General features: G+C 38.6%; 1 protein-coding gene across 3 annotated transcripts in view; it reads right to left on the bottom strand.

Annotated features, from left to right (window-relative positions):
• Nucleotides 1-22,206, bottom strand: part of phkb (phosphorylase kinase, beta) — a 113,168-nt gene that overhangs the window by 55,916 nt on the left and 35,046 nt on the right. For all 3 annotated transcript variants that reach the window (XM_007540222.2, XM_007540221.2, XM_007540223.2), the window contains 6 exons: nucleotides 21,975-22,090; nucleotides 17,423-17,486; nucleotides 12,782-12,877; nucleotides 8,278-8,475; nucleotides 2,160-2,217; nucleotides 940-1,017 (listed from right to left, as the gene is read on the bottom strand). In XM_007540222.2, coding sequence (XP_007540284.1) covers nucleotides 940-1,017; nucleotides 2,160-2,217; nucleotides 8,278-8,475; nucleotides 12,782-12,877; nucleotides 17,423-17,486; nucleotides 21,975-22,090 — 610 coding nt within the window. The remainder of the gene's footprint in view (nucleotides 1-939; nucleotides 1,018-2,159; nucleotides 2,218-8,277; nucleotides 8,476-12,781; nucleotides 12,878-17,422; nucleotides 17,487-21,974; nucleotides 22,091-22,206) is intronic.

The raw sequence follows: 22,206 nt of genomic DNA, 5'->3' as shown, positions 1-22,206 counted from the left end.
TTGCTGTCGTTTCTGGAGCTGAAGATAAACAAAAATATGTTCGGCAACAATTTTAAGAAAATAAAGGAAACACAGACATCCCGACATGAAACACGATCTGTCCTCCTAAACGTGAACAACAACAAACCAGGAAGAACATTAAAATGTAAGGGTGCAGATCTGACATGATGTCCTGCCTCCTGTGTGATCGCCCCCCCACCATGCCACTCCAGATTATCTTCAGAGTGTGATGCCAGCTGAGAATCTCCTGCTGTAAGTCAGTTCTGACCTGATTCTCAAAATATTCACCAGTGTGAAACGGTTTTTCATGTCTGTTAGGTCAGAAACTGTGACTGAACAAACACCGCATCACTACGATAACTTACAGCAGAAACTCTGTTTGTGTTTGTCATCTCTGATGCAATATATTTTTACTGTTTCATGCTACAAGAGGAGCCATACTCACAGCGGAGGGCGGCATGTTTACGCTTTAGCAAATCAGTTAAAGTCAATGAATTCATCTGACAGCAGCAATCACATTCGAGGGTTTTTTTTTTTTCCACTCTCTCATTAACATTAATGGTGAAACAAAAGAAAAATCTTTTTCATTCACCTCCAAAGCTCAGACAATTAACTTTAGGAGTCAATGCTAATTTATACAGGACAAGTACAAAGACTCTATGGAGGCAACTAACGTCTCACACCATCATCCTGTCTGCACTCTAATTATTCCCAGTCTATTCTGAATGGACCAGAGGAAACGCCAAGCTGCTGACTTTCCTATTATGTAACCGTCTCCCCTCAACATAATGGCTGCAGTAAAGGTGAAAAGATGTACGTTTATGTAACATTTTTCTCAAGTTAAAAATGACAGGATTTAACATGAAAAACAAAAGAAACAGGCAGAAATCAACAATAAGCCGTTGCTGGATGTGTACAAGCGTCTATGTGAAAACTCACCCTCGAACGACTGAAAGATGATGGGCTCCAGGAGGTCCTGGTACTCCTTCACCTGTGCCTTATTCCCTCTGAACACACCTTAAAGAGACAGGGACACATTTCGGACTGGATGGTGAGGGTACATGTCTGGGCTGTGCTCTCCGTCTCTCTGCCTGTAGCTGACGGTAATCCCAGAGCTGAGTGTTTGTACGACTGTTTGTGACTGAATTAGTCCTCACAACATGAATAATAAGTTTATGCACACTCGCATTGTGTCAGTGTCATTGTATTGAGAAGACAAACACCCAGTTTCAATAATGTGGATTTTTTTTTTTTTTTTAAGAATTAGGACAAAACAGGAAGTTTTTAACTTACATTGAGATGCTGAATGGTTTTGTGCAGATATGTGAATCTGTTGAGTTTCTGAGTTAAACTCTTGCTCCAGCCATGGACTACAATGGATTTGACTAGACCATAAAGAAGCAAACCTCTGTACTTGAACTACAACAGCTTTGTAGAGCAGCGGTGTCCACACATTTTGGCACATGGGCTGCAAAAGCTTGATTTTTAACCCTTTAACCATCACCTTGAAAACACTAATATGTTACATGTAAGTGTAACATGTAAATGTCTGCCTTATGAAAGTTGAGGGGTTTTTAATAAATAAAAAAAACTAATTTGTCTTTTTATTTTTGTTTGTTTTTGTATTTATATGGTCAGCAACAAACTAAACAAGGAATATTATGAAAGAAACAAATTGGTCTACTGTTTGTAGAAAATGGATTTGTAATTCCTGCAAGATTTGAAATATACTCACTTAACTTCTATTATTATTTTTTTTACAAATTTGTTGAAATTATTAACAGTCTGAGATGGATAATCAATGAAAAAAATAAAGAAAAAAAATCCCCTCTACATTGGGGTTAGTTAGTACTCCCAGTGCTAACTAACCACAACCAATTACACCCACAGACTTTGGACACCCCTGGTGTAGAGCCTTAATGCAACATGGATGCAGAGTGTGTATGACTCCGTTTTGGGAAAAAAAAAAAAAAAAAAGTCTTTATTACCTCTTTTGTCATGTTAAGCATATGTTTTAAGAATCAATTCTAGTTTGTTTTTCAAATGTCTCAAAATGAACTGAAATGTAATTTTCTTTCAAAACCACTACAAGAAGGTTTTTCTCTCTCGTCCCATTGAGGCATCATAGCAGCAGCGGAGGCGAAGAGAGCGAAGCTTACCGTCAATCATCATGTAGATGAAAAACATGGGAAACTCGCATTCGATTCCATCAAAGAGCTGCAGAAACACACAGAGAGAAGGAATTAGATTGCTTTCTTGTTTTACAAAGCATCCAGCGTGAACTGAAAGCAGTAAAACTCCTTAATATGAAACGGCAGGGAGCAAAGAAACACAGAAAACATATCATTCTTTAATGCTCTCCAAGATTTGTTTTTCTTTGTATTATTGTCATTTTAGGCAGCTTTGTCGATGGAAAAGTGAAGATTTAATTCACCACTTCAAAATCAGCAATAAACCTACATTATTTACGTCATTATACACGTGTTGCTATCCCTGAGTTTGATTGCATCCTCAGTGTGACAGTATGAAGAGAATATAGAAGGCTGAGAATAAAGAAAACTACATGCAGCAGTCTGATGATGGACAATGAATCGGGGATACAGGTCAACAATAGCCCACATTTCAAAGTCAATAAAAGACCTCAAAACAAAAGTAGTAAACACAAAAACAATTTCACACCCTACGTGGAGCTATAAATAAAAAGCTTGATAAATGGCCAATCGCATACTTTTAATTGAGGCTTTTGATTTAATTAAACTCGGACACTTCAGGGGCAACCCCAGTACTGATTTGCTGCCATCTTAATGCTACAAAGCCTGGAGGGAGCATGCAGCAGTGGAACGAGCCTCTCTATAGCATAAACCACGACTGGACCACTAGTCTACAAACCTTACTCCAACCAGGCATTCTGCTGCAGGCCCAATACAGCTGTCACAGTTATAACATCACACACATTTCTTGAAAATCCATACTGCAGATAATCATGATAGCACAAGCATTCCAACACCTGGATAAAAACATGTCAAACTGATAGAACTAGGGGGCTGATATCTGGTGTTAACATTTCTGTTGTGGCCAGTAATCAATATTTACTGATAATATATCAGAAATGTATTCACACCCCTCTACATTCATCCGGGCTGCCCTTCTGAATGATCATTTTTATGTGGCGGATTTTGGAGGAGCAAAGAACTCGAATATGACAAAACAGTTTATTTTTCAATGTGCACAATGTGGTAAAAACACTAGGAAAACCTGACATTGGTTAGATCTGACTAATACACATAGCCTTTAGTATAGTTCTGCAATCAGTGCAAAAAAATAAAAAATAGGCCATTATTTTTAATAGGTGGCTAAGAAAATTGTGAAGGTCAAGGGCACAGCTGATATTACCACTGAGTTAACCAACAACAAATACAGGAGTAGATATGGACAGTTATTGTATTATTTGTCATTGTCAGGAAAAAAAAAATTGGGTTGTGAAAATTAACTCCTTAACCTTGTGTTAATTCACAGATTTTTAACACCGTTAATATTTTTTGACGCAACATTAACACACAGGCTTCTGTACTTTTTGCACGCCAGCTGCCCTGTAGTTTGAACGTAATTCCCTTTTTCTGTTTCAGCCGTTTCTCTAAGGAGCTAATCTCCTGGTCTTTAAAAAAGTGCAGCATCGTTATAGCGCTGTGGAGCTCACAGCGCAGGAACAACACCAAAGTTATTTTACTGTTGTTGACAAAACAATGCAGTAAAGCATCATTTTACATGTAGCTATTCATGACTGAACCAGAACTAAAAAGCTACAAACAATCAAATACCCAAAACAGTCAAAGTAATGGATGTGACTTTTCTCCCACTTTGGATTCCAATAAGCCAAGAAATAAGATGTTCGATCGAATGCAAGTCAAACGTCCAGGAAATCCTAACATAACAGAAAAAAGAAATAAATCAATTAAGTTTATTTGTACGGCACATTTCAGCAACAAGGCAGTTCAAAGTGCTTTACGTCATAAAAACATAAAAACAGAATTAAATCAACAATTGTGAAAACCAGCAACAGGCATCACATTTTGTCAAGTGCCACTGTTAAAATCACCAACAAACATCAAGTATGTTGGTCAATGGTCCATTGTTCATAGTTCAAAGGAAACTTTAAGCACTTGGGTTTTTAGTCTTGATTTAAATGAACTCAGTGTTTCGGTTGTTTTGCAGTTTTCTGAAAGTTTGTTCCAGATTTGATATGCAGAGAATCTGAATGCAGCTTTTCCATGTTTGGTTTATATCAAAAAACAAAATCCCCCCAAAAAAGGAAAAAAGGAAAAAATAAGATTCATGACACCTAAAATTGCATTAAATAAAACAAATGTCCAACTGTAATAAGATCAAAACAATAATCACAGTGGTGGTTATTTAGTTGGTACAGACTGCAGACAGGTGTGTTCACACGCACATTTCTTGTAACCGTCATTTGTTCTGATTATCTCTGCACGCCTGTCTCTCTCAATCCTCTCCACACCGATGGAAGATAACAGAGATTAGATCTTAATGCAGAAACAAACGCCTAATGGAGCCGACACACACCGACGCCGTCACCACCACTCCATGGATGCCTCTGTCTGAGCGTGCTTCTTTAAACGCTCTATGTCTTCATGCTGCCATTATGCAGATCTGCTGCACCTCAAACTGCTTTAGCAGCGACAGAGGGAGGGAAAATGAGGGGAAAATGATAGACAGGAGAATGCATAACGCGCAGAAGCAGGGGAGGCTGGTTGGCGGCGGTGGGGGCAAGGCAGCCGCTCAATGAGGCCCGTGCTTTTTCACCCTTTCAGGCTGTAAACACGCAGCGTTCCCTTGTGTTTTGTGCTTGAGCAGCCTGACTGATTGGTAAAACTGTCTGTCACCGAGGCAGCTGCTGCTCTCAGCGAGCAGACAGGAAGCGCGGGCGTCTGCCCCCGCCGTGAATTCTCTCTGAACGCCAACAACAACAGCTTCAATCGATGTCCTCTGCAGGGACACCTGGTCTACCTGCGACCCCTCGCCCTCCAGACTGAGCTCACGCTGGTCTTCACTCCCACCACCCGCTATACCATGTCACCATCTTCTCGCTATAGGCGCCTACAGGGTCAGGAAATCTAATCCATAGCAACCTCTCCGCCTCCTAGAAGGACAGCTAGTTGAGTATTAGTACTAGAAAGTCACTCTGCAGTAATATTTCCAGACCTTCCACTAAGAAAAATATAAAGTTTCTGACCCAAATCAATCCGTGTACATATAAAAGTATATACTCTACAACTGTAGATGAAGAGGAAACAGCAGATTGTGAGTGTGCATATGGAACATTTGGTGTGTTTTCTCGTCTGAATGAAGGTGTGAAGGAGCCTGAAGAACTGTTGGATAATTCGGAGCCTCAGAGTCTTTTTATCCTATTAGCTGCAGGATTAAATGCAGCTAATTGCAAAGTGGTTCAGAGTCGGTGCCTCATGAGTGCCCACTTCGGCAAATCAAGGGAGCGCCTTCATCGTCTGTGACCTTTTTTTTTTTGTTGTTAATTACTGTGCGGTTGTGTTGTGGTTCGGCTTTAGCTTGCAGTCAAGAGCGACCAGAAAACGTGAAGTCTTCTCTCAGAGCTCCCAACGGTTTCAGAAACTTATGTTTACACACGGTTAGTTTGTTAGCTAAGGCTCAAAGGAGACTTGTGCTGTGAATTCAGATGTTCAAATCTGACTGACAGTGAAAAACAATTTGAAAAGATTTGTTTGGCACGTATTGCCATTTATAGTTTATAACATAAAACAACAACAATTCCTAAGTTTTCTCTCTGTAAACACCTTCTGATCTCCTGACTGGCCGATGTAGTGAGCTTGAAGAACAACCCTCGTCTCAGCTCATCAGTTCAGTGACAGAAACTCTGCGGCTGAAGCCGGGTTTTGTTTTGCATTGTGTCTCTTCTGCCTGATTGGATCACGCCGTCTCTTAATGACGACGTGAACACTAGTTAACGTCGACTCAAAATTTACGTGTCGCATTTGCAAAAGGAAAAGAAACTCACTGGTGCATAAACATGAGCAGATGATCGCTGAGAAGAAGTCAAAGTAAGATGTTTGGGAAATAAGGAAGGAGTTTGTCAAAGAGGCATGAAGGCCACCAAAACAAAAAAAAAAACAACATTTTTTCTCAAACAGAATATTTTTACTAAACTAAACGTTAATGTTGCACAGATGTTTTTGCGTTGGTTTTGAATATCTCTGAAGGCCTCAGTTTAATCGATTATCACTAAAACCACTACTAAAACTTTAACTAGGCCCTGTTTGATGGATGATTTGCTTTTAGAGGAAGTCTGCAGGACGACCTCTAAGTTCAAACTGCCACAGGACAGGTTCAAAGGTCACCGTTTTGGTTAAAGCTTACAAACTAAAGCATGTGACCCATTCCATTAACGACACATCCTGTTTTATGATGATTGAATGTAAATTTTAGACATTTTATGGGGGGTTTTTCAGACTCATAAGCTCATTTCTGAGTTTGAGTCGTTTTTCCATTCTCTTACCATTTTCAGATGATGGATTGATTAGTTTGAGATACTCAAATACGGAATAACAGAACTTTGCATTAAAACTTCCTGTCCTGACCTTTCTTTTGCACTTTACAGTGATGTGCTACTTTGTATTGGGATGTCTCATAAAATTCCAATTCAGATAAAATTCTTCAATATATTTTTTTATGTGATTGTATTTATGTAATTTATTTGACTTTCTGCCTATTTCTATATGTATCTCACTATTTATGCTGCTTCTCTGGTTAGAGACCAAATTTCCATTTTCTGTACCTATATATATATGCAACAACAGTGAAGATGAATCCGATCTAATCTAATGTCGGGATGTCTCACAAAAATCCCAGGAATCACAAGTTTGTAATGTAACGAAGCTTACAAAAGTTCAATCGAGACAAGAGGCATTTTGTTCTGATTATTAGAAGAATTTTTCAATCATTGAAAACTGAAATGGATCCATTCTGCCTGGTGTTCTTAGTGACCGACTCTTTTAGCCTCAGTTTTTCATAGCAATTGATTCATCCTGTGCTGTAACGGAGCTAGCTGGGTGTGTTTGGTGTTTCTGTTTCTTGCAGGTTTCCACCAGGGGGCGTGGCTGAGCCGGATGCTCCTGCACACCTGCTCCTAATCAGCCCACCAGCAGGAGCTTCAGAGCAGCTGGCTGCCGGTTTCTGATTCGACGCCTCCGTGTCAACCCGTGTGGTGCCTCTAACCCTCTGAGTAATTCCTCGTTGTTAACTCAACTCTGCGCTGACCTCGTTCCTCGTGCCTGTTCCTACGGTTACCGCCCGAGTTCCCTCCTGGATCTGATCCTCCAGGATTTACTCAACCTGTCCGCCCTTGAATCCTCTGCTGTCAACTCCTCACTTCTCTCTGGATTCAAACAATCCTATTCAACCAGTAAGATTGTTTCCTGAATCTCACCATGAGACATTCATCCTACTTCTCCGCTCCCGGAGTTAAACCCCCCTGGACCAGAAAGGACCAGAAATCTACGCAGCTTCTTGTATTTTTATAAACCTGCCAAACTTTAGAACAGTTTCCTGAGAGTTCTGGTATGTGGGTCAGAAGTTACCATAAAACATGACATCAGCATGACAGGGACTGTCTTTTTATCTCATGTCTATGTAAAATCCACACCTGTTAAGTAGAGGTGTAGCTAAACATTGATATATACAAATTAAATGATTCATGATATGATTCAAAATGTTAATTTATATAATCAAGTTTAGGATGTCTTATTTTGAAATTTTGAACTTTTATTTCAATGCCTGTAGGAACTTGGGGAGAAAATTATTTTAAATGTTTTTGTGAGTTGAAACAGATGTAATTGACTGCGTTAGATAGGCGTAATGTATCGCAGATTTGTGAATTATATTGAATCAAAATCAGATTGGCATACTTTGTGATATTGGCAAACATTGTACCATCATTTAAACAAATCAATATATTTGTTTAAATATATTTCACATATATTTAAACAATATATTTAAATATAAATATACATTTAAATATATTTAAACAAATATATTCACTTAAATAGTGAGGTCAATCATTGGCTGTGAAACGGAGCAGCTGCAGGCAGCTGTAGTACCATGACAACCCAATGGTGGGAGGAGCCAAAAGGACAACAACAACAACAACAACTGCGTATGACCAGTCCAGAACTCTTTGAACAACCTTTTATCATAAATAGGAATCCCACCTGGAGTCCTAACACTCACCTTCATCTCAGCAGGTTTGTAGTAGCGGCGGTTCTTGTCTTCATTCGCCGTGCGGTAGCCGTCGCGCAGAAAACGCTTGAAGCCATATTTGCCTCGTAGCTTCCGGACGATCTTGTCGAGCGTTTGGCTGTAGAGAGCGTCATCATCGACCGCAAAGGCTGGGTAGCTGATGGTTGGCAGCAAGGCGGCGTCGGTGTTCTGTCAGACGAAACACAGCAAATCACTGACAGAGTCTCAACTTAACAGCGTCTGAGGCGGGGGTGTGCTACTGATTATTATAGTTATCGATTATTCCATCTATTATTTTCACAATTAATTGGATTCTACAGCTTTTTATGTAACTTCTTGAGCTTATTTTTTATAACAGATTCAAAATGCAAATAATGTAAGTCCATTCCTTTTTCAAATAAGAAAAAAAAATATGTAAAACAAATAACATTCCTTTAGTGTATGCTTGATCATTTGCAGCAAAGGATCCATCAGCAGCTAAAAATAATACCTGTAACATCAAAATGTAAAAAGCTTAGTCTCAACATCAACACATCACAGAGCTGATCTGTTGATTATTGTTGGATTATCAGATCATTAACTAGACAGGAAAAGGTGCTTAATTGAAGATATTTCTTTTTCTTTTCTTTATATTTTTTTTTTTACAAAATTTGAACCAGGTCAAACTAAACTATGCCACTTGATTAAAAGATATATATGAATAATAGTCATTAAAAAATTCAAATAATATTTGGCTTTTGGTCTGAATATGTCGTCGTTTCAGCAACTGGTCATTTATTAGTCAATATGCTTCAGTTAATGATTAATCTATTACTAATTTAGTTGACGATTATTTCAATACTTGATTCATTACAATTAATCTGACTAAATGTTTCAGCTCTCGCTATAAGTCAGCACTAATAAAGGCTAAAAATATTTCTGTTTAATTTTCTACCAAATGGACGAACCGCATCTGACTGAACTGTAACAGAATCACTCATTAGGAATAAACAACGTCATTTGACTTAAGAGGCCACTATGACTACACGACGTATTGAGCAGGAATAAAAAAAGAAAAGCCATCATTCACATAGAGCAACCAGGAATATTTTCACTTCCTCAATCAGGCGCGGGTTTCCAAAAATAAAGCTCCTGCGTTTTCTTAATGAATAGACTCGGCTGCCTGGGCAATAAGTTTCCTCAGAGCTGCGATGAGTTCATTCAACAAGCTGCTAACCGAGTGCGTCTCTCTCCAGGTCTGCTTGATGCTTCTTTGTATTGGATTCGCTCTCAATTTGCGCTGATCTTTGCAGGAACAAAGGCTGGGGCAGAGGCATTTAGCCCCGGCCCTTTTATCTGACATCTCATTACAACTCCAGTGTGAATATTGACAAGGTAAACCGCTTGGCTACAGTTGCTCCACAAAGAGCAGAGCAGAACCTCGTACGGGCGACCGAATATTGAAATTGGATCTTTTGACGCACAACAAGCAGCACCGATATGGTATTAGTATCTTTATCTTGACATAATCCTGCACTGTTGCAACCCCTCCACTGCTTCCTCCCCCTTAATGTCAGCCTAACATGACTGAAACGGCTCTCTGATCCTCTAATTACACTCATTTGATTCCTCAAATACTGACGGGTGGCTTTTCTGCCCGACACATTCAGCACACACACTCTCTCACACTCAAATACATACAGATGTGATCACTGAAGTGTCTGCAAGAGGCGGCAAGAAAAAAAGGAAATAATTTTGCCCCTACTTTCTTTTCCTGATTCCGTTTCATTTCCTCCCCCCCACATTTGCCGTGAGGCCACCTCTCACTTTCGCCAAATCTTTCTGAATGCCGAACAATCAGCAGCACAGGTGGCATAATGATCGACTACAAGGGAGAAACGCAGCTTTAAATTGAAATTTAGAATCGACACGGGGGTGTGGGTTCATCTGATGTGTGCGATTAACCTTTGACGTGTGTGTGCGTGTGTGTGTGTGTGTGTGTGTGGCAGGCTATAGTTTGGGAGAGAATAAGAACAAACGTCCTGGTAGGCAAAAATGGCCTTAAAATGAGCGAATGTAGGCATGGCTTTTCACAGAGAATCACTCCATAATGTTGCTAAAAGTGTTACATGAAAGTAGGGTTGGGGTGTGTTGTATCGTTTATCATTTATCGTGACAATAATTGTTTTTATTTATTGTTTCCACGACAAATTCCAATTGATGATGTTTAAACCTCCAAAACTGTCCGTACTGTCAGGAGTGTTAGCTTGACTATTTTCTCAAGAAAAATGATCAATGAGAGTATCTATACTTAATACATTTGAAAATATGATTAGATGTAGTTAATATATGCAGTTTAGTGATACAAATAACACATAATCTGACTGGTGTCCTACAAAATGAGTTGACAAATTGGTATGTTTTTCCAAGTAGAAGAATTAAAATTGAATGTCCCTTTTATCGCATTCACAACAGCATCCCAGAATATTGCGATAAAACTTTAAGTTTAAATTCGCCCCACCACTGGAGTCATTCTGTTTTACCCTGACAAGACCGACACAGCAGCAGATGTGGTGTAAAGATGTATATTTATATAAATAAATTATCTTTAATATTAATGGAAAAGATATTCAGCAATGCACCAAAAAAAAATCTGTTTGGTGTAACTTTTTTTCTGCTTTAGTGAATCGACTTTTCCTGTTTTTTTCCCCTTGCAAACACACACTGATGTTTTTCTGTTTCCACCACCTGCAGAAAGAGGGAAAAGAAGGTCGAGTTAAATCCTAAAAGAACCCTCCTGTAGTCAGCACTCAGTCTTCCTGCTGCTGATGCTAAATTAATTATCATTCAGCAGGATGTTTTTGGAGTTGTCAGCACAGAGACTACTTTGTCTGTTTAACTCGCTACCAGCTAGTCGCAAGAAAAGAGTCAGCCTGCCTGTGGTCTGCGTAGCTGTTATAATATTAATAATAAGGCGAGTTGCCTGAAGCAGCTCGTGATTGTTTGCATTTTGTCAAAAGCATGAGAAGAAGTGGTGAAACTTGTTTGTTAATTGGAGCTGGTTGGAAACGACAGGATGAGGGATGATCTGGAGGAAGAAAGCAGGCAGCTGGATTTGTTCATGCAAATATAAAGCAATTAATGGACATTTTTGTCAACAGTTAAAACATTACCCTCTACATAGTGGTGGTGTTTCACAGATAAATATACACTCCTTTACTAAAGGGCAGGGTTTATGCAAAATTTACTTTTTTTTTTTTCTTGCTTTATCTCATGTCACATCGTTTCCGTATCAAAAACATAGCTGGAGTTTTGCTCTAATTTATTCATATATGTTTGAGAAATCCTTTAATCTCCAGTGGCAGACATTAGGTTACAGCTTAACACCATCATACAAAGCGCTGCATATTTCTCTGAAGCCTGAAGCTTCAGCCCCCAGTCGACGTCCCACCTCACAGGGAACCCCTCTCCACTCAGCTCCTTCAGACTAGTGGCAGCAGCAATTAGCAAACACCTGGAGGAAGTGCGCTGTCTGCTGAGCTCTTCATACAAACAACAATGCTCCTAAAAATGGCTGAAAGCAGCATTATGGAAAAGCACTGTTGTGATGAAGGGGGAGTGTCCCGAAGGGTAGGAGGTTCTTAAAGAGACAGAGGCCCAATTTCAAGGCTTTGATGCAAACTTAAATTTCTTTTGCTATGACTCCAATAATTAAGAAGAAACAAAAACCTGACTTTTTGAATATTTTCAAATATTTTTTACTAAACTGTGATGATGCTAACTGAGGGCTATATGTTGTGATTATTGTGAACAGATTTATCAGATTGTTGCATTCCTATTTGCATTACATTATGTTCTATTGTTGTGGTGAAGGAGATGAACAACAATCAGACATTCAAATCTTCACAATAAAATTTGCGGTGCACTACTATGAAAAATTGGGCCGATGTCGATATCTGATGTCTATATTGCTTTTATGTCCAATAACCAATATTTACTGATATTGTATATATATTAAATTTATGTTTATGATGTTTTGACACCTTAAGAACATTGGTGTAGGGTTAAACTTCCCACAATCCTGTGGTGCCTCACCACTGCAGTCACATGAAAAAAAACAAAACAAACATGACAACTAGTTGAAAATAAACATTGGTTATTATTATCAGAGCCAGTTTTACTCATCAGACACGATCCAAATATCTTAAATATCTACAAACATGGACCGATACTGACAGTAATGCTGATTTATCAGTACACAATCTAAATATTGTGATTTTCTTGTTAATTGGTGAAAAACAAAATATTTCTAAAGATCCCAAGAGAGAATGATGAAGATCTAGAGTTTTCTCCATAGAACCTGAGAGAAGAGCTGATGCGGAAAACAAAACCGATGGGAGATATAATCCATCAAACTGTGTGACATAAGTGAAGGTCTGAGTGATTGTCAGCTCCTCTGCTGGGGTCGGTGTTCTCGGCTGTGATTGGACACAGAGGGCTTCGTGGACTGACTCACATGTGAGCGAGACTCTCTGGGCAGCAGGGAGGACAGGGTCTGTCGGTTCCTGTTGTGGGCGTCCAGATCCACAAATATCACAGACCACGAGCAGCCCTGCAGCGGGGGCAAGAAAAAACAAACAAACAAGAAAAACAGCACAGTTACGTAGGAACTGTTCATGCTTCACAGGTAAAGTGGCAGCTAATAGTGTTCCAGTCTGAATGTGCACACCCACAAACATTCACACTTGGCAAGTCATCCATCATTTATCTGAGAAAAGAAAGAAAAATAAATAAATAAAACCACTTGGCTTTAAAGCCCTCAACTTCTCACCTCATGCCTCCACACATCAAAAACATGCCGTTTTCCCTGCAAAGTCGGGCGGATATTTCTGGCTTGCATACTTGTTTGAAGTTGAACGTGGGAGTGTTTGAACAGCGCAGGACCGATAGTTATTTTATCACTTCAAAAATCCTCGCAGGGAGATGAAGTGCAACAACCACAACGTCGGCTGTTCATCCACTACACTTAAATATCTTTAGGAAACGGAGGAGGAGGAGAGGAGAAGAGGGGAGTAAAGCTGTTCAGGTTGTTTTTTTTTTTTTAAGTGATCAAACCTTTGCGGCTCCAGTCCGCTTCATCAGCTGTGCTCACATAAAAGCAACCGAGTCACCGCTGAAACCTGCTAAGCAGTTTTTAATGCAAGTCTTATGCATAATGTATGAATATTGCTAGAATCTGGTTTTCTTCCCCCAAACAGGTCTGGGCTTTTAGTCAAATCAGCAATCTTTCCTTTAGCAATCTGCAGAGTGCCGAGCGCAGCTGGACAGAAACGGAGGCAGCTGAGCGACATGCCAGTGAAAAATAAAATCGGCTTAAAGTAGAAGAGAATTACTGTATATACATCTGTAGAAGTATCAATGAACACATTCAGACCTAAAAAGGCAGGTTAATATATATGACTGGGACTAGACAAGCAGTGGAGATGTGAACCAGCATGCACTTCCATCAATTGTGTCTCTTTTTCATGAATGTTTAGTGTTATACAAGGTTCTAATGTTATATTTTTTAAGAAATCAATCTAGTCAGTTTTGTGAAACTAACTTCCATTTTTTTTCTTGTTTTTATTTTTATGTGACTGAAGTCTGTGAAATATAAAAAAGCTATTTAAGCAGAATCTCACTGGAAACTAAGGAAAGAAAAACAAAAAGCTAGTGAATTAAAGAAAAGACACATGAGGGCTGCATTAGATTGTCTGCACAAATATAAACTGCTTGTTTTCAGAGTAACAATATGTCAGATTGTTATATGAGAAAAAACCTCAATCGGTGTACGTCTGCAGGATAAACATGTGGTTGATAAACACTGCATTCAAAAAGCTTTTGTTCATATTTATATGAAAATAAGAAAACAACATGTGTTTTTGTTGCTATGCCAGCTTAATTTCAATCCAAAAAGTTTTTACTTGGAGTCTTTTGTTTTAGTAACATTCAGAGCGAAGGCTGTGGCATTTAAAAAAAACGTGAAGGATTTAAAAATCTCATTTCCACTAAAATACAGAGACCGCAATGAGGTTGAACACTTCTGATCACAGAGCAAAATGAACAGAATCCCTCATCTGTAAAATACATTAAATTTTGACAGTTTTCCCCCAACATGGCTGTAAAATCAGGAAAAGTATAAAGTCTAATACTAATGATTAAACTGCCTCCTCTTTATTGATTAATCAAAACTGGTTGGAATTGAAAAACCTTGGTTTATTGCATCAAATACGATAAAAGAGCCCGTTGGTTGGGGCGCTCAGCAGTCATTCATAAAGCCACCCGTCATGTTTTTGAGTTAAAAAATGTTTAAGGTTGACAGGAAATATGAAAATATCACTTGATAATTATGTGTTATTGGAAGACTAGAAAATTAATATCTGAATACCAAGTAGTAAGTCTTAAAAATGCAAACATTTAAAAAAAAAAACAACCTTGAAAAATAAGCAATGCTGAGCCTGGTGGCCCTCCAGGCTTATAATACACTGAGGGAAACCCTGCAGAGCTTCTAATTAAACAGATAAATGCTTTTAATTGTCACTAATATAAACTATTATAATTTGGATCAGTTTTTCTAATTCTTGGAAAAAATTGTTTATCATGGTTAACAAAGAAAACCGTGCTTTATATTTCTGTGACAGAAAATGTTATGTAATGTCAATATAAAAACGATAAAAAGCCACACAGAAAATGGAAGTAAACAGAAATTTAATAAGAAATATTTACTATTTGAAAGATCTTAATGGATAAACTAACATAAAACATGCTGGCGCTGCTGATATGGAAGAAAAATAATAATAAGGGGTGTTTACATGGATTCAAGGAGCCGTAAATGTGCCTTCAAAGCTGATGATATTAGTTTTATCTGTCCAGTTCAGTTTGTCTGGAGCAGAAAAGCTGCATCCCTGCAACTGGTCAGAGGAGGGGTGGTCAGCGGAGGAAAACTATAAACTCCCTGGACCTGTAAGCAGAGTGTCCATTGAGCCAGCATAAAGGCTAAATGTGACACACAAGCATACGGTCTGGAGTCGGCGATAAGTGCAATAGCAGTGTGGTTTGTAATAAATGTTCCGCTTTGAGGCGCTGGGGGAGTTTGGTTTGGTTTTGGACGGCTGAGAGTCAGCTGGGAAATCAAGATTGATAAGAGTCATTAATAAGAGAGAGGAAAGCTGGTGCACAAGCATTCCCACATAGGAGTAGCAGACTTGATGAAACACACACTCACACTCTCACACACACATCTACAGATGCTCTGCGCAGCATGGATCATAAACCTGACACGTCAGTAAATCCATTCAACAAGCTCAGCTTGAAAACAGAACCCATTTTGAGTAGAAAGTTGCTGATAAGACTTTGCCTGCTTTCTGGTTTCTTGTAAGGTGCAACCTGCCAATTCCAGGCAGTTTAAATCTTTTTTTTTTCCTCTTTATTTTAAAGAATGTAACTCCAACCAAAAGATGGAGCAGATAGGAGCAGAACTCTGGACACATGGACTTAAGTCCAGCATTACCAACAGTTCTGCACTAAAGCAAACGTCTGACATTTAAAGGATTTTAAAAACACAAAACACAGTTCAGTAAAGTATGCACTGTCTGTTGAAAGCAATAAATGATGTGACTTCTTGATTTTGATACATTTAATCAATTTTATATAGTATTGACGGTAACACTTTATTTGAAGGGGTGAGCATAAGACTGGCATGACACCATCATGAACATGAAGGAGTCTTTATGAATGTTTATGACTGTTGTCATGAAGTGTCATTCAGTAAATAATGACACTTTTAATGTAAAGTTGTACTAAAAGTTGCATCTAAAGTCTATTAAAAATGCCAACTTTACGTTATTTGGTAAATAGCAGCATTTTAAATGTAAAGTTGTTCTAAAACTTCCATTAAAAGTGTCAACTTTGCATTAAAAGTGCCTATTCATGTTCATGTTCATGACAGATGTTATGAACATGAAGGAGTCAGTCTTATGCAGAGCCCTTCAAATAAAGTGTTACCGTCCTGATTGATTAATTAATTTATTTTATTTCAAACAATTAAAAATAGTCAAATGCAAAACAAGAAAACAAAACAGTGCCCAAACACCAACAGATATCGGTAGAAAACGTATTCTTACTACCTCTTTTTAATAATGTATAACAATAGTGTACAACTGCAAATATGTATCCTTTACTTATTTGACACAATTCAGTTTACATTAACTGCTAGTAAAACACGTCATAGCTCAGCTCCACACCTCCATCCCACCTGTTTATAACAGAGTCTGGACATTAGGTTACATAGTTTATGTTGTAAAGTTTATTTTATTTTATCTGGCCCCAAATTCACAGAGGATTCATGGAACTCATCATTTCCACCTGAAAAATCTATACACTTGGTATTCTATCAGTTTTTTCCAATTACACCTTTTAGTACATTCCACATACCTTTGTTATCTTTTTTATAAAATTTTCGTACACTAATAATCCTTCTCATGATATTAGTTCAACAATTTTTGTATTTTCTGTATCTCCGTTTTGCTTCTATCATTCAGTAGATTGTTCTTTTTCTGACAGGCATTTAGCAGTCATTGACCTGTCAGTCATTGATCAGAGCCAATCAAGGCGAAATTGACCGATTCTGTTTTCTGGCTGACGGATCGGTCCAAAACCCTTTTCTTTTTCACAGCAGTTTGAAAAGGAAGAAAACAAACAAACAGTGGTTTGCAGTGAAACCTGCAGCGACGCATAATGATCTTAGGAACTCTCTAAACTTCTGAGGGATTTAATGGCCAGATAAGCTAATCCTGGGTCCCATCCAATTGTTGACAAGAACGAGAGGAAAAAAAAAATATCTTTACTTCTAATCTATTGACAGGTTTAATGAATGACTGTTTTTCTGTCTTACAAAGCAAGAAAAAAAATATGTGCACTAATGGATTTAGCGAAAGAGCAGTCGGGGGAGCCAAACCGGGATCAACTGCGGCCATCGATCACAGTGTGTGCAAACATAAAGTATCTGCTGAAACAAACCCGGGTGTTCAGACAGAGCTCCGTCTTGAATTCAGAAATAGTGCATTTAACTTTTATTCAGTCAGAAAAAAAACATGTGCCTGGGGTGAAGTTCAAATACCTGATTTCCAAACAGGTTGAATCCATTGATGGCCTCCAGAGCAGCTTTAGCGAGACCCACAGAGCTGGAATGAAAAGAAACACCGACTATTAGCCACATTATAACCGCACTGAAGGTTATTAGCTGAAACAATAACCTTCGTATTACAGTATTTAATACTGTAATATCTTTTCTGTCAGAATTATCCCAACTGCTTTCATAAAACCTTGCCCAATTCCAATCGTGATCTTACTGATCTGGCAGGACTTAATAAAGCTGAAGGCTCTTGAGATTGTAGTCTGGTGTAAATAAAGCCTCTCTTCAGAAAAAAAAACAAAAAAAAAAAAAACAGAAAATCATAAATAGAGAATATAGGAGTGGATTTCACAGTGACTGACCACTGTGATTGCAATGCAGATAAAAAGCAAATCCATTTCACTGCTGCGTCTCCATTTCTACCCAGTGGAGATTGGAGCCCAGAAAGAAAATTAGACGGGAGATCTGGAGGAAAAGTGAAGACGACTGCTGATGTCACTGCAGACGCTTCACCCAAGCAGTGGAAGTTAAACATTACAGGTGAGTTAAATGCAAAGTCACAACTTTCTTTAAGCAAAGAAAGTTTAAAAATCCTCTTCAAATTGTTTTTCCAGGATCATTTAAAGTGACCATCATTGCTGTGTAAACCATCGAAGGGTGTTTTCACACCTGATAGCCCGGTAGACATGGTTTGACTGGGAATCAAAATTGCATTTTCACTGCACTGTGTCAAACAAATGAAATACCTTAGAGCAACCTGTTCACTCCATCGTCTGTGGCGGCGCTGTAACAACAACCGTTGAAGGAAGCAATGCAAAAACCTCTGAAGAAGACACTGAGCACGTCTTCCCCCTTCACAAAATGTGAATAAAACTGAAGTGGTGTCAGATTTTAGCGGTTGTAGGATTTCTCTTCCAAGTGACAGATGCACGTTTGTTTTGGTTGCATTCTGGGTGAATGCAAAAGGGGAAATCTGCTGCGTTGGTGCGGTGTCCAGTCCGTTCGGCATTCAGAAATGAATTCAACTGCGCCAGAGTTCCCATCAACCGAACCGAAACCTTGGTGTTCAGGTGGACCATAATCCGTGTTTTTGATCCGCACCAGAGTTCGATTACACGCTCACACCTTCCAAAACAAACCAGACTTTCTACACCAACAAACTAGAGTTGATTTAACACCACAATGGAAAAATATCTCCTCCTGCACAGATTACCTCCACATTGTTTTACTGCAACAAAACAAAATCTCAAGTCCTTTTGAATTCTGCTTCCAGCAAACCGAAACGCTGACACAAGCTCTACTCAAAGTTTGTTAAAAAACAAAACAAAACATTATTTTAGTTGCAAATGCTTCATTTTGGGCAGGGCAAGCCACCAACTTTAACAGCAAGAACTTTCTTGGCTAATTACAAGTTACTGGAAGCTTTACCAGGGAACAGAACGTTCCGAAAGCTGCAGCTTTCAGAACGTAAGATAAAAGCCGAGCCATGATGTTCGCAGAGCAACACAAATATAATCGGCTCAAAAATGGGGAAATGCTTCACCTTTAAGGAAATGAAGCCAGTCACGACATCTTCAAACACCTCAAAAAACATTTCTCATACCATAGCCGCTTTACCTGTTTGCAGTGTGAAAACACAGATGAAAGCAGGATCAAGGTTTATTAGAAAAATGACAAGAAATTGAAAAGTGCCTTTAGGAACAGTTTACATGTGCATAACAAAGCCAAGAAAAGCTCTACTGATACTGCTTTGGTCTTTCAGTAAAGCAGCAGTTGGAACAATGAACAACTACAAAGTGTACACTAGAGGAGCAAATTTACACTCTATAATCATTTTCATACTTTCAAACTTGAAATATAAATTCTTAATACATTACAGAATAAATTTAAATACAAATACTAAAGCTAGAGGTCAAACTTGTCATCTATTCTCACATATTGAAGAACATGCAATGTCGGTCTAAAGGTGAGGAAATGAAGGGAATCTCGACATTCCCATTCTGAATAGAGCTTGTGCATTGGGATCAATGGTGTGGGATTTACAGTGTTCTGTTGGGTTTCGGTGGGATATGTTAATGTCCTTGTTGATTTTTAATACTTAATGATCAACTGACCAGCTATAAATTTTATATTAATTATCTTAGTGTTGTATACACGGCACTGTGAGAGCCAAGAGTGGCAGCCCAGCTTATCTGCTAATCATATTGTGAATGCTACACTTTCATATTGGTACAAAGGCAATGCCCTGACAGTTATTTTCCTGTGGCTCTGAAGGAACAGGCAGATGCTGCACAGTGTGCATCAGATTACATCTGACTCATTAAACCAGAAACAATGCTGGTGGGATTAGACATGCTCCTTTCAGTCAAATTTATCTTTAATCTTAAATCTATTTAATAGATCAGACGTGACGATAAAACGTTCTCCAGAGGCAAAAGTTAGTCATTTACTATGTACAAATAAATCCTCTCCCCAATGCAAACAGGCTTTCCAGTTCATTTCTATTTAACCCACAAGCAGAGAGAAAAGGACTTCTCCGTTACGCAGATCTAGTTTACATAAAACTGCTTTAAAACAAGTCAGCCTCATTGTTTACAATTTACGCACAGCATCCGAATTGCTATTACACAACTACATGTAGAAACTCGCTCGCTAATTGTGAAAATCAAAAGCGTAGCAGCAAGAAGCACAAGACACATTGAATTAGTTATCTCCCCCACAGGATATCTTGGCAAGCTGCTGCCAATAGTGTTGGATTGTCAGAGGGAAAGAAGAAGAAAGAACATGCTTCCAGGAGATAAGCCATGGCAGAAATTGAGGATCTTTATCAAGACGCTGATAGAGGAGAGGGAGGCCAGTTCGACCTTGGATGATAAGTTAGTTAGAAGCAGGTAACAAAAGCTCCCTGCAGTGGGTCAGAACAGAGGAGCTGCTGCTCGGACATGAGGGCTTAACGACCAGCGTTCGGATTGTTGAACTCTTCCTGTGCAGTTTTTCTGGATGGAGATTACTTGCCTTATTTCTGACTGTTGCTTTGTTGCCCATTACAACAAATAGTCAGTGAGATAAAGTGAGATAAAGATCTGCGTTAGGGTTTCTCGTATTCTTAAAGCTACAGTAGGTCACTTTTATAAAAATATTTTTTTTTTTTTCACGCATTTGTTGAAGCTGTCACTTTGTCGTGATGGTATGGTATGAGACAGTCTATGAAAATTAATAAATAAAATAAATATATAAATACATAAAGGTCCTCTGTTTTCTCCAGTGCTAAATAAAAACATCCAGTCAGAGCCAGGAGGCGCGTCTTATTGCTGTCAATGACTCTCTCTGTGGCGTTGTCTTAATCCTCCTCTCCGCTTCCTACGCTGCAGCTAGCACTGCCTGTCATAAATGCTAATGCTAGGTAGGAGGATAAACAGTTTTCCTGTAATGGTAAGTTGTTTTTCCACCATTAGCACATTTACATGAGGATGATTGACAGCGCTAAGCCCCTCCTCTCTGTATTTATTATTGTGCATTAACATCAACCTTCCAATAGGAAATTAGCTGCCTGGCTATCATCTCATGTATTTACATGTAAATGTTCATGAATACATTTATCAAAAATGTCTCATTTAAAAAAAAAAAAGGTTGCAAAGTGGATTAGAAGGAAAAGGACGCTCGTTTCGTGTGGCATCTTCACAGCCAGTTCCAGTGTAAAACCTGGAATGCCGTTTCTACAAATGCTGGGAAACTTGATGGCAGCAGAGATAGACTGCATGATATCTGCATGAGGGATGGAGAACAGTTATAAAACACTTCAAAAGTCATTTCAGATTCAGCTCCATTCTGACTGAGGAGATCATGTTGAGAAGCAGCAGCTTTTATTTCTGAATCAGGCTGCGGTGCATGAAGAGAGCTGGATCAAACACAGATGAAGAGGGGCAGGACTAAAGTTCAGGAATAGCTTACAATACTTATGTTTAGTTTGGTACTTAAAAAAATAATTATACATGTATAATTTTTTGTAATAAAACTTAAGTTTTGATTTTAATTTTGATTTGAAATGCATTTACATCAAATGACTCAAAATAAAAGTATAATCAGGATTTTTCAGATTTATTTGAGTAAACATGGGGTAATAATGGAGATACTGATACCAATGTGGTATTGATATTATTGATATTTTGGCTTGATCTGCCCACCTCTACTTTTTGGACATTCAGACTTCCGTAGATTGAGGCCTGAAGACTGATACCTAAATAAACAGAGCCAACACAGATACACGCTGTATCCATTTAGTTTTCATCCCTTTGTGTTTACTATGTCTACTATTATTTGTAATGATTATTTTATTGTAATTAATTCCAAACACAGAAATGTGTTTTCAAATAATAGTTTGATTGGCACGATAAGGAAACTTATAACAAACCTTTGGTTTAGAAAACAGAAATTCGTCCTTGATGTTTTAATATGTTATAGGATTTATTTTATATGTTTGTTTGTTTGTTTTTATTGCAGAACATCTTCATGAGCCTTTTGTTCTGGACTGACTGACCTGGAATGCAGCTCTGTGCTGCCGTTATTGTATTTGCTGCCTCGCTCCCACATGCCGTAGTCGGGGACCCTGTAGGCTCTCTCCACACAGAACACCAGATTCTGGATGAAGGAAACCTGAGCGGCAAAAACAGAAACATCAAAACATCAAAAACAGAAAAGCATGGTACACAGGGAGCAAACACAACACACAATCACACACACACACACACACACACACACACACACACACA

This window comes from Poecilia formosa, unplaced genomic scaffold, assembly GCF_000485575.1.
Source record: "Poecilia formosa unplaced genomic scaffold, Poecilia_formosa-5.1.2 Scaffold525, whole genome shotgun sequence".
Lineage (NCBI taxonomy): Eukaryota > Metazoa > Chordata > Actinopteri > Cyprinodontiformes > Poeciliidae > Poecilia > Poecilia formosa.
The sequence above is the reverse complement of the archived record's forward strand: the minus strand, read 5'-3'. Positions and strand labels throughout refer to the sequence as shown.